General features: G+C 41.7%; 1 protein-coding gene and 1 long non-coding RNA gene across 4 annotated transcripts in view; one reads left to right on the top strand and one right to left on the bottom strand.

Moving 5' to 3' along the window:
• CMYA5 (cardiomyopathy associated 5) overlaps positions 1–12,292 on the bottom strand; it is a 96,443-nt gene extending 84,151 nt beyond the window's left edge. For all 3 annotated transcript variants that reach the window (XR_013541175.1, XM_020783661.3, XM_078384530.1), the window contains exon 1: positions 11,318–12,292. Coding sequence is in view for 2 of the 3 variants with exons in the window: in XM_020783661.3 (XP_020639320.3) it covers positions 11,318–11,424 (107 nt within the window). In the remaining variant the exon portion in view is untranslated. The remainder of the gene's footprint in view (positions 1–11,317) is intronic.
• LOC144586382 (uncharacterized) lies at positions 11,890–12,709 on the top strand. The gene is made up of 2 exons (XR_013541176.1): positions 11,890–12,123; positions 12,538–12,709. It is a non-coding gene; the product is annotated as an uncharacterized LOC144586382 (long non-coding RNA).
• Positions 12,710–13,687: the final 978 nt, after the last annotated feature.

The following is a 13,687-nucleotide window of genomic DNA, read 5'->3' as shown; positions in this document are numbered from 1 at the left end:
AGCTTTAGAGCTGGAAAAACTAATTTTTATTACCCTCTGGTTCAAGAGCCTGAGAGAGAGAGAGAGGGTGAGGGGGAAAAGCAATACAAGAAGGAAGGAGAGCACTGGGGAGAAAAAGACTGAATTGTCTCCTGATATTTTTCTGGGTCACTTTGAATATGGTAGATGCTGATTTTTGCTCTGACTCAGTGCCAAGCTAACCTGTTTTGCATGTTTTAAAGCCACTCCCAAATTGTCTCCTTCCAGAGATGATGGACTACAGCTCCCATCATCCACTGCCACTGCCACTGCTGGAGATTATTGGAGCTGTGGGCCAATACACTTGGAAAGTGCTAAGTTGGGAAAAGCAGAGTTAGTATTTTATTTAAACAACAACAGACTAAGCATTGTTGGGTTGAATACCCTTCAACACAGATCTGGCCCTTTGCTGATGGCTTTACATATGGCTCTGAAAAATGCATGCATGCTGTGTGATTTGATTTTGAAGAAAAATAGTGTCATAAGTATTGGAAATTGAACTTACTGGTGACCAGTGAGTTCCAGTAAGTTTCTAGCTTTTGTATATTTTTATCAACCTTAAATATGTGCACTACTGTTAATAATCAACGGATTGGACATAAGATGTGACAAAGCAATTATATACAAGATACATTGTAACAGCAGAGAATATATCTCTAAAATACCAACATTTTAAAAAGTAAGAATGCTTTAAAGTAAATGACTTTCTTAGCTTTTAAGCATATTATGAATGGCACACACTGAAAATTATTCTAAGTGTCAACCAAGCCAGTTTGAATTTATGGAGGAAAATCCATGTTGTCCTCATCAGCTGCAGCTGTTTCTGCTACTGCTATATGATTGTTGTTGGCATCCAGTGCGTGTATTGTGTTGCAATGATGATGGTAATCTGTGTATGTCCCCTGCCTCCCTATATTTAAATTTCTCTCAGTTGTTTACAATTTCCGTTCAAACATTCTCTTTCCCAGGACTTGCAAGTGATAGTGACCTGATGTACCAGCAGAATTTTTTAAATAGGAGTTTCTATTGCTTTTGCCCCTACTGTAACATAAAATAACTGTAATGGCAAGCTGCCATTATGATGATAAGTGCAGTTATTTTGACTAAGAGAGTTAGAATCCAATGGTCTGCACTGCCTGTAATTTCAAGGATAGCAATTCACAGAAAGAGCAAAGCACGGGAATTAACACAATAAGGAAAGCAAGTTACAGGTTCTGGAAACACCATTTCTGACCATACTACATATTGCAATGTTTTACCAATTGTTTCAATACATTTTCAATTCTCTCCCATAGCTTGAGTGTCAGCCATGAAAAAAAAAATCCTTTGTGTTATTGTTCAGAGTGATCTTGCTTCTAGGCTCAGCTGGAGAGCTGGATAATTGTTTTGCAATGGCTTTAGACTGCTGTTCAAACCTTATTCTTAAAAATGCAATATACATTTTTATTTGCAGCAGGAGGCACTGTACTTCTAGCTGTAGTTGGTGATGGGAACATGGCTAAGCTGGTGGGATTTGAGAGCCACCATTTTAAATTACGTGCATAGGTAATTTATGACATTTAAATGGTGAACAGACAGTAAATCTTCAGATGGCTAGGAAAAGTACCTAGGCTAGTCATCTGCGGTTTGTCCTGGGGCCAGCAGTTTTCTGAAGATGTTATGTGCCAGCACTGAGCTGGTAAAGATTGGTGACAGGAGAATTCAGAAGAATAGTGTAGGGAATTGTGTCACTATATCTTGGGCTGAAGTTAATCAATTCTTCACCACATTTCCTACAATTTTGGAACATTGTTCTTACAAATGTTTTCCTTTCTGCTTTTCTAAAGTAACTAATTAGTGTTACTTATTGTCTGTTATTAACATTGCAACATGTTGCTAATCTGTTGCTCAAGAAATGCACGTAAAAATGCAAACATGGCCCCGGATGGTTAAAAATTTCACCCCCTCAAGGGATCATTTAAGGAGTGAGAATTAAATATTATGCACTACACTAAGGAACAATATGATCGATCATAACATTGTTGCATAACATTGTTATCCTGTGTACCCTAAAGCAATGTGTTATAGGCAAAATTATTACCTCTGATTCTTTACTTCTGAATTTTGACATTTCCTGGTAATGTATTTAGTAATCGAAAAAAACATGGTTTCTCTGCAATCTGTATTTTCCAGTACACGTAAGAAGTAGCAAATGAAAAAGAATATAGTGAGCCAGCTTGAAAATCATCTTCAGATGAAAAAAAACATTGTTCTTGATATTCTTTCCAAAACATCACTGTTTTCTTCTATTCATAGCTCCATCTATTTTAATATGAGCATGAAGTCTGGCCCAAGGTGAGCATTCACTGTGCAGTGAAAACTCATAGCTAGTGACGTGAATAAAAAGAATGTCATGGAACAGTTTGTAGTGGTTTAAAATAGCTGACTATTTAGTCTCCAATGGAAGAGGTAATGGGGTATTTGTGGTCAGTGCCTCTTAGCAAAAATGTTCTTGTAATTCCTGCCACTTTTTTTTAAATTCAGGCAAAAGGTATGTAATAGCTTCAGAAGACCCAAGTTGGATCAAAACTATCTAGCCTTCTTGTCTCTTTCTGTTCTCATACTTAGTCAACCAGAGATCCAAGAGAAGTGCCCAAACAAGACATGAGGAAAAAAAGCATCCGCTTGTTCTCATCCCTCAAAAACTGATATTATTACATGTACTGGAGGCCACACATAACAGTCATAATGAATAGCCATGGGTAGCATAATCCTCATGATTCTCAAAGCCACTAAAGAAATTTGATTCACTTATTATCATCCTTAGGATGTCTTTGGTAGTCTTGGAGGCCGGCCGGAGTTAAACCTAAGCAGCCACTGCCTATCTAATGAAAAATTCTGCAGGCCTTAGAACCCTATCTGAAAGCTATATATAACTCTGCTTCAACCTATTATCCAACACCTCTTTTGAGCCTGAATGAGTAATCAAAGTTTAACAGACAACATGTGGGCAATGACATTTTATAACAGAGATTCTTTCACAGAACAGAATCCTCCCAAGACGGCCAACTCCTACCCGTAAAAGAACGAATTCATCATTTACATCTCAGTCACCACACTGTGGGGGTGGCAAGAGTCACTCACAGCTACCAGCCATCTTCTGGCTCTGGAGCTATTAAGGTGGCAAGGCTTTTAAAACTAGCGGGGTGGGGGGGGGAGAACCTTCTGTACTTTGAGATATCTTGACTCCCCACCCACCCACGTCCCCTACTCACTTGTTCTTGACTTTCACACCACCTAGCAACAGAGCAATAAGGGGTCAAGGTGTAAGATTTCCAAGCCAAGGTATAGGCAAAGCTTCATAGAGATAGTGGACAAGAATTGGCAGGAGGACAGCAGGAGCCCATTCACTGAGATTTCAGAGTTCAAACCTGAGAGCATCTCTAGCAGGGCCTATATCCCGTTTGACTTTAGTTTAAAAGCATATGTGATACATAGGGAGTTTTCCCAGGCCCTGTACTGCTCCTGGAGCTTGTGGAAATCTCGCCACCAGTTCACTGGGCGTGGTGTGTGTGTGTGTGTGTCTGTTTCTGTGTCTGTGTGTCTGTGTTTCCCATGACCCCAATACCACTGCCACGGATTGTGCTACAAGAAGATTAATGAGTTTTTATTCTGCTGCTTCACTCCCTGCCTTGCTCCAAATGGTACGTTGGGCCCAAGTTTGTATACCCACTATCTTGTTCTCAGTTCCTTTCCCTTAATGAATGGCTTTTTAGTACATAGACATTCTGCACATGAAATATACATGCATTGAGTCAATAAGCCCCGGCACCAACTTGGAACAGATGGAGATGGGTGCCCAGGCACTAAAGCCATCTCAAACACACCAAACAACAACAACAACAACAAGCAAGCCAACTTTCTCCTCTTCTGCACAAACCAATGGCTTCCCCTGCAAGTGGTCTCCATAGAAGCAGAGCAATTGCCTGAGACTCCAGCTGGTGGCCCAGGACCTGGCAACCTTGCTTGGCAGGCTTTGGGCCATTGACTGATGGCTAGCCATTATTACCCATAAAAATAAAATGAATGCTCAGAGAATGAACAGCCAGTTCCTGTGGTGTGCACATACATTTATGCAAGGAGAGTTTTAAATCCATGAACTGCCCAACAGATTTATGAGGCTTCTTGAAATGAGCAAAATTATTTAAGTCTGTGGTGTTCTCTGATAATAATCACACACAGAATGCCTGAGGTGCACAGCTGAATATGTCCTAGTGTTAAGCTGAAGAATACGGGCTTCACATTTTTAAAAAAGTTAGAATGAGATATAAACTGAGCTATAAACCAGGTTGCTGTTGCTCCAATAGGCACAAACATTGTGTTGGGTCTGGGTTTTTGCTCCCCTTTCCCAGTAAAAAAAATAATCATTAATCATCTGCCCAAAATAAGATTGAAGCCAAGACTGAGACTTGGAAAAGCAGCTGGCAGAGAATCAGGCAAGATCCTTAACCATATGAATGTGCCAATCGAAACCAAAGTCACACTGTGGTACCCTTTGTTTACCATGTATCAGCATGAAAACTGAACATTGAAGAAAGCTATCAAGAAAAAAAATCCGTTCATTTAAAATGTAGTGGTGAAAGATTGCTTTATAGACACCATGGGCAGCCAGAAAGAGAAAGATGTGGGTTGAGAAAAATATTTCAAAGTGGCTTGGTTTGGAATGGGCAATTAAGACTCATTAGATTTACAAAAGGCCTGCTCTCTACAGAGGTGGCAACAACGAAAACGGGTTTATTGATATGAGTCATTCCAGGTCTGTTCACTTTTGGATTTTCCTTGGAGTGTATGGCTGAACTGTCTCCAGAAGTAAAAATGACTAAACTGGGACTATCATACTTCGGACATCATATCATGAGAAGACAAAGACACGCTGAAAAAAAAAACATTAAATAGCACTGGGAAATGTTGAAGACAGGAAGAAAGGAAGCAGGAGCAGGATTGGTTCAGTAAGGAAGCCACGGTGTTAATTTTGCAAGATGGGAGCAGGGCTGTTAATAACAGGACATTTTGGAGGACATAAATTCATATGGTTTCTGAAGTGACTTGATGGCACATAATAAGAACATAAACAACAAGGGGAATAAATGCCATTTTATAAACAAACATTTTGGCAGAAATCACATTTATGCTGCATTATATGCAGATCCATCCTGTTCTCCTACTGGCACTTTTCTATCCCCACCATACACTAACATAGGAGCTCTAGCTTAACGAGACAAAATATTGACTAGGTGTAGTAACAGCAACAAATCTTCATACTTTTTAATGTGCTGTTCACTGCCAAGCAGATTGCTCAGACCTGCTGCAATCTATCAGTGTCTCCTGCTTCACTGGCGTGCCTTGTGCATTTTATTTTGAATGAACCAAACTTCCCAGGGTAGGATGATATAAGGTTGGCCACTCTTGGCTCTGGCAGACAGTCAAGAAGGAAGTGAGCTCCAGCAAGCTGGCAGAGCGGTTTCCTTCAGAATTAGGACTGCATCCAGCTTTATGACTGAGCTCCTACAGGTTAAGAGAATCATTAAACACAGTAGTAGTAGTAGTAATCTTAGAACTGCAAAGGTAGAAGGGACCCTATGGATCACTGAGTCCAGCCCCGGTCAAGGAGGAACAGTGGGGAATCGAACTCCCAACTTCTGACTCTGCAACCAGATGCCTAAAACAATGAACTATCAAGCAGTTCTAATAGAACCAAAAGGTCATCTTTTCAAATGCTTTGAAATGGAAAATTCTGGACTGCAGGCACCATTCATGACAGGTTTCACAGCTATACACTCCAAGGAAAATTCAAAAATGAACAGACCTGGAATGACTCATATCAATAAACCCGTTTTCGTTGTTGCCACCTCTGTAGAGAGCAGGCCTTTTGTAAATCTAATGAGTCTTAATTGCCCATTCCAAACCAAGCCACTTTGAAATATTTTTCTCATAACTCATAACATTATTGCTGGGGGGAACTCATTCTCCTGGTCTCATAGTTACAAGTTCTTATGAGGGTTTGCAGATAATGCCTTTACCTCTGCTAATTCAAAGGTGTGGTTGCTGACTCTGCTACACTATTGCTCATAATATGGGCAAGATTCTAGGACTTTCCATCTTCCCGTCCTGGGAGGCATCTCAGTTGGGCCATTTTCTACACATGCTTCTGTGTGCTGTCTGTGATCATATGAATGCTTAAAGTCACAATCAGAAACACTGGGCTCCGAATCACATTGAAATCAGTGGGTGGTTTACTAGCACCAGAGTTGGCACTAACACATTTTTTTATGAGCATGGGCTGTTTGGTCTTTTGCCAAGCCCTCTGAAGACCTCTCTGTTCTTTCTTGAGCTTTACTGCAACAACAGCTCTGTTGGTTGGTGGTATGGATATTCCCAAGATTGTTGTGAATTTAAACAACAAAGAATGCCTTAAAAACCAAACATGTTTTATTTCACATAAGCTTTGTTTCACATAAGTGGGCTGCAGTTTTGTGGATTTCCTCAGATACCTGCAATACAGAAAAGCTGATCCCAAATAAAATTCTTTAATCTTTAATATGCTATAAAATTATTCATTTTGCTTTTTCTTCAGGAGACTATGGTGGCTACCCAAAATTCCTGATACCAGCTTATCCCTATTCTCATGTGACATCTTGAATAGGCAATCAACTATTACTAGTTTTACAAAAGACCTGCCTCTGGGTGAGATGAAAACTGCTAGGACTGGTTTCCTGCTTTGGATGGACACAGATGCCAGGCTGATTTTGGACTCTCTTTGTGAGCATGGTGGTGGAGGCTGCTCAGCCTTCAAGTTTAGCACTAACTTCTGTGCAAAACACAGGGAAGAGGTAGAGCCAGCAGCATAGCTTCTGCACGTGGACAATCCATGAAGTGGGTGGTACATTCAAGCACCCAAATAGAGCAACTCTGTCTTAAATCTATTATATTGCCTTACTCAGGCCATTAGTCTGCCTAGGTCAATATTGCCAACACAGACTTGGTATTTGCTCTTTAGGGTTTCAGGCTGGTCTAGAGATGGCAGAAGTCAAAGGTTGGACTTTCTGCATGCAATGCCTTCACTCTGCCTCTGAACCACAGATTTCTCTTTCTCCCTGACCCTATCTATATAAAAATTCCACACTCTCCCCCCACCCCACCCCCCAAAAAATCCAATAATGGATAAGAGTAAGAACAGTAACACAAGTAGTTGTTGATAAATGCTTTGAGCAGTGGAAATTTGTGACTATGATTTTGTGTGAGTGGTGAATCCATTTTAGGTTCTGCTCTGAACTCTTAAAGATATATCTAAGCTGCTGAAGCCTGTCCCCAAAACAGATCCAGATCTGTAGAAAGCTCATTGAATGTTTGGTCTAAAATCCAAAACTGCCCCTATAAAATCAGTTGCCAGTGTATCCCGTTTGGGGTCAGGGAGAATGCAACAGAGAAGCACTGGATTCCATGAACTCTTCCCCTCTTCCCATAAAATGCTGCTATAAAATGTAGTAATGGCTCACTATTACACTTTGAGCAGCGTGGAATGCACAGCCAGACACCTTAACTTTTCTGCTCTCCAGAGCCTACCGAAGGCTTTTCATTCTCTAGATGGGAAGAGCAAATGCCCCATCCTGGAGTCAAGATTTACAGCACCCTAGGCAAAGCAAGGCATTTCAATGTCTAAGGGAAAACATCTCACAACAACCTCTCCTTTTTATGGCACGTTCAATGCCTGCTATTTGAGCTGACTGCCTCACTCTGTCTAATGGTTGGGTTGGCCCTGCTACTCTCACATCTGTAATCCAATTTGAGCTCATCCTGAAGATGAATGTCTGGCTGGATGTTGTAAAAAAAGCTATAACCTACAAGGAAGGAGCTTGAGAATAACTTGGGCGAGTTCCCAGAGACATCCCACCCATTCATCAACTCACATTAGTAATTTCCATTAATCACATTCCCACTGGTCTTCATAAGCTACACAAACACAGGCACACACAGGGAGCCCATTTGGCTAATTAAAATGTGTGTAAGAAATGCAAAGCTGTACATCCATCATATATTAATGCAAACACAGTTTGACAAACACGGTCTGAAAGTACGTGTGTACACACACACACACACACACACACACACACACACACACACACACACACACACACACACACCCCAGTTGAATAAAGTTTAATCAGTGAAGACCTTAGAGTGGTGCCTCCCCCAGTCTGGTTCCTTCCACCTAGGTTGGATTACAATTCCTATCATCTCCTGTCAGCATGGACCATGCTGGGAAGTCTCTTGTCTTGCAAAGACAAGGTCACATGATGTTGTATTCTCTGCACTGCACATGCTTGCAAACTTTTCCCCACAGTAAATATTCTACTCAACTTCAAGAGATCTCAGCCTCAGATAAGTCTGCATCTTGGAATCATTGCACTGCCGGTGCTGGTAAAGGGACAAGGCCCAATGATAAAGATCCTCATCAGGAAAGAAAAGTTGCCTTTAATGACCACAGAAAGGCAAAGACACCTCCTCTGTTGTTACCTGAATGAAGCGGGATTCCATTCTTGGGAGAAAACAATGGCCGACCACACCCAGTCATAACTGAGGAGGGCTCCTGCTCGCAGACAAAGCTACACTGGCCCTATCTTTGCTGTCCTTCCGCAAGCAGGCAAAGACCATTCTTTTAAGGCAAACCTTTCCTTCGGAACTGGTGGTGGCCCTGAGAGAGGTTTTTTTTAATTGTTGTGCTCTTTTTTTTACATGTGTTTTTAGTATTGATTTTATTTATCGTTTTTAATATAAATATTTGCTTAATTCCTTTTTCAGTATTTGTATACAGTACTTACTGGTTTTAACTTTTAAATATTGTCTTTTAATTGTTGTAAACTACCTTGGGTCTTTTTAAGGAAAAAGGTGGGATAAAAAAAAATTAAAATAAATAAATCATAAAACTCGTTGGGCAAATGTTTTTGTTCACCTGAGGTAGGCACTCACCTAGCCTGAGAAAAGGAGGCTCCAAAACTCTAAACATAGAAATAAAAACATTTTGAAGGAAAAGAAGCCATCCTGAAGGTAGCCTCTGATGGGCTGCAGTCCATGAAAATTAAAATCGTAACACATTCATTAGTTTTTAATGGGCCAAGAGATAGGTTGCTGTGTATGCTGCAGGAGACATCTCTCCAATCCTACATTTACTTGGCAAGTTTTTAAAATATTTTACTGGTTCAATAGAGGTCTCCCTCAGAGTTGATTTTGGATGCTGTTCAACACTTGGAACATCATTGGGTTAGAAAATATCCTTCTACTCGCTGGATGCACGTTGTTGTTTTTTTAATCCATTTGGATGACGGTTAAATGAGCTAGCATCCTATTTAACTATACTGAGTAGGAGGTTCCTGCGAGCATAATGAGGTGGGACCTGCTGCTTGTACAAGTGTTGCTATATGAAGAAAAGCCACCCTCCCATAACATCAAAGCTTGAGTAAGTGGTTTGAGCCCCATTGCTAGCCTAGCAAGACTTTCTGCTTCTCTCAAAAGTATACTGATTTTGTCCTCCAGACCTATAATAACTAGTCTAGGAAGTCCAAACATCCGGCCTGTCTTAGCAGCCACTTTCCCCCTTCCTCTGAGTAGTCCCTTCTTTCTCCCTTCTGTTGGTGTGATTACAGCTTGGTCTCCCACTGTGCATCCTTGAGTCAGCATTCTCCTCTTGTGTCTCTCTGCTTTCTCCAAATCCTCTGCAATGCCTTCATCTCCTCCTTACCCTCCACCCCCACACCAAATGGGCTGTTGTGTAGTAGTCACTCCTCTCATCCCGCAACACCTCTTTCCCTTCCATTCACGGTCTCTTCCTGGCAAGATGCTTATAGTGCTGTTGCTTCATGATGTTTTGCCAACAGATCTTATTTTCTGGGGGAAATTTGATCTTGTCTCAGTTCCCTTGTTACTTCCTAAGAACACTCTTTTGCCCTGATTTAATGATGCTTGTTACTGGTGCTCTCTTTTGCTGTGCTAGCTTGGACCAGTTTTAATGGACAGACAAAAAAACTGTCTTCCCATAGGATAAGGCCAGAGGTTGGGTGAGAAATGGTTATCCTAGCACATTTCTGAGCTCATTTCCTCCACTTCTTTGCAAGGTAACCTCCCTCTTCATTGCAGGAACTGGAGGAGTGGAGGAAATTAGCTCAAATGTGTAGGACAGCCATTTTCCTCTCAAACTCTGGCTTTATCCTATGGAAGGACACTGGGACAGTTTATTATCCCTTCATTAAAACTGATCTAGGCTACCACATTTTCAGTGCAACATGTTGGCAGATAAGGTGACAGGTACATTATCCACCCTATAGCAGGTGCATGAGCCAAAGCAGGAAGATCTAAGGAGAGGCTAGAAAGACATCAGTTCGTGCAGTAAGTAGGGAGACTGGACTACATGACCTGGATGTACTTTCCCAGGTGATTACATACAGCTAGTTTCCCTTCCAGCAAGTTAGCTCATATTGAAAATTAAAACGATGTTACATGCTCTCCCTTGTCCCTTATTAAGATAAATCATCAGAATATAGGGTTATGGTTGAGACCTATCCTGTTAGAATTCTCTCCAATACTTCTGCCACCTTCACCTTTGCACATGTAGTTTGACTGACATAGAAAACGTCTTCTAATTTGACACAGCTGGTATAGAAAGCAAAAAAAGGTAATTGCTCCAGATGAAAGAGCACTGCTCTTTTGAGCTGGACAAATCATACAGGACACATGTGAAAGTTAATGGCCTCTAGGCTCTGAGCCAAACGTAGGCCTCCGACCCTCCTCTTTTCCTTTTCCTTACAAACCAACTCCAGCTTAACTCTAGAATCTGAAGTTCTCCCCAACCTCTCCCTGAACAGAGTATGACACTATTTTAAACAGAACAAATCAGAACTCTGCTTTTAGAATTCAGCCCTTTTACACTCCCTTCCCAAAACCCACGATCCTAGCATAACTGAGACAGATATTTAATGATGGCAACCCAGCCAGGAAAGGAGGAGCAGGAGGAGATGCTAATCCAACTGGCACAACGTAGGAGCTTTAAATAGAAAATGCCTTCCACGCACAGACCAGGCATTTCAGAATCACAACCAGCTGCATTGAGATTCATCAGAAAACTCCCCCTCATTCTTAAAACTTCCCTTTCCTTTGATGCCATATACTGGATTTGCACAAAGCTGGGTTTCTCTCTCCATCCTAGTTTTCCTGAACTTCCTGGCAGCTGGTATCCTGTGTGCTTGTTTCTTTGGAGAAGAAATCATACCTGCTAGTGAGCCGGTGTCCTTGGGCTTCAACTTCTTCTTCTTCCTCCTCCTCCTCCACAGAGACATCGGGTGACCCATCATACACGGAGTTGCAGTCAGTCTCCATTTTGTCCTCTTTCTGTGTTTTTTCCCCTCTCCTCAAGAGTCTCCAGAGTTGCCCGAAGCAAACTGTTGTTACCCACTGCAGCTCAGCTCTCCTGACTCAGGAAAGTCTTTAAATAGAACTAGGGAAAGTTGAAACACCAAACTGCTGCTGCCACCTGGGACATGCTGCTGGGTCCTAACACCACCTTGTTTATTTCTAGGTCCACTACTTTGATAAACAAGTGGCAGAACTGGAACTGAACTGGCTTTGTTGCAGCACCTCTGGTCATCAGCCACAAGGCACATGCAACAGTTGGTGGCCCCAGAAGCACAGGTGCATTCGTGTTTGGCTTAAAAGCAGCTCTCAGCCAATTCAAAAGGGCTTGTGTGAATTGAGCCTTTCTTGCATTATGTAAGAGGCTTTTCAACACATGTTTTCTTTCTCTTCCTCCCTCTTACATACTCACTCACCAAGGCCAGCCCCACCATTAGATAGAGCGAAGAAATCAGATCAGCTGGCTGATACCTGCCGGCAGCAGTGACACCTTTTTTGGAAGCCAGAACCATATATTTCACAAAAGCCATCCTTCCCCTGTCCAAACTAGCCTTCTGACTCAGATGTGTCCGAGAACACTCGCCTATCCCAAGAACTGAAGAAATTCTAACCACCGGCTGTGCAGACTCTTGTCATCTGTAGGAGGGAGTACCATCTTTGCCTCAGGTAATAAAATGTCTTATGATGGCCTTCTCTTTGACTGTCTGGCATTCTGTCTCCTTTTTTCTGTCTGTTATCCTAACCCTGCATCTCTCTTTTATTCAGCCATAAACCTGCACACTGAATGGAAGCGATCAATATCCATACTTGCTCACTGTCTCTCCTTTAACACTCCCCATGTTTTACAGTCTGTATTTACTGTATTGAGTGAGATACACAGAACAGGTAAAGCTGGAACGAATTATTGCCTAGCTCTTTACTCTTGAGAAAAATTAATGGCACCCTGAGAGGCCCACACCGTCATGAACTAAGGGTATGGTTATCTCAGGTTATTTGCATTGGAGGGCTCAGCTAACGGCATTGATATTGTTGGTATTTTGATAACCTTCATTGACAAATCTTTCCTTTCTCCTTACCAAGCTACTCCTGGCATTTGTTTGGGTCTCACGAAGAAAAGCAGCAGCTGCAGAACATGGACTCGCCACATGACAGCAGCAGCAGCATTTTTTTGGATTGTATTACACCAGCCATCCAAAAGCTTGGTTTCTTTTTGCTTTCTAAGCACAATTCAAAATATTGTGATTTCTAGAAAGGCTGTGTCATATGATTCATCAGATTTTGCGCTACATTCTGTCACAGGCTACCATTTGCTACATCTGACCCCTTTGGATACTATCAAATACCAGACAGCTTGTCCTAGGCAGGAGAGGTCAAGATCACCTGGGCAGAGATCTCCCTGAAAGAGTATACATAATTACTGATCTCCACTGCATTTTGACTGAGGTTGTAGAAACAGAGTGCCCAGTTGGACAATATCATTCAGCAGACAAGCTCAAACCCTATTTGGTGAAACTAGGAAAGTGGGTACTATGCTCCTACTCCCAGTCAAAATTGTGCAGAAACCAACATTGCAGGGATTGAAGGTGTACATGGGGGAATGGTCAATGCCATTATACTGAGGAGGCACTATACTGACAGAAGATACCAGTTGGGAAGTTAGACAAAATGCCAAAGCAGCTAGAGTTTGTGGTTGGTCTAGCAGGAGAAAAGGCACACCACTGTGAAGACCAAATAAATGCCTAAGTACTGGTTAACACAAGTATAAGGTGATACTTCTCATCACTGATCTGCAGCTCAAGATAAAGTATCAAGGTCACAGTTGATGTTGGAGATCAACCAGGGACTTGAGTCCACAACTAGTCTGTTGTTGATGGAAAGGAAAATATTGATCGCATTGGTGCTCAGGAAGGTGATCACTGGTGCCAGGTACTTGGGGAATATAGCAGAATTGGCAGAATGAAGGGCAGCACCATGAACTAGAATAAATGACCCAATACTGTATAGGTTTTGCTGATGGGAAGGACAAATGGAGACATGGCATTCTTGAGAGCAAAATACGCAAACCAGTTACTCTTACTGAGCATGGAAAACATTGATGACAGCGGGCCCACTTAGAACTTCATACAAATGAATTTGTTGACTCCTCATGGTAATGGTAACTCACTCGTTTCTTCTATATCTAGAAAACCCAGCCATATTATCTATATTGTACCTTACAGCAGTGGTGCCC

This window comes from Pogona vitticeps, chromosome 2 (assembly GCF_051106095.1).
Source record: "Pogona vitticeps strain Pit_001003342236 chromosome 2, PviZW2.1, whole genome shotgun sequence".
NCBI classification, from domain to species: Eukaryota; Metazoa; Chordata; class Lepidosauria; order Squamata; family Agamidae; genus Pogona; species Pogona vitticeps.
This window is presented reverse-complemented; position numbering and strand designations above follow the sequence as displayed.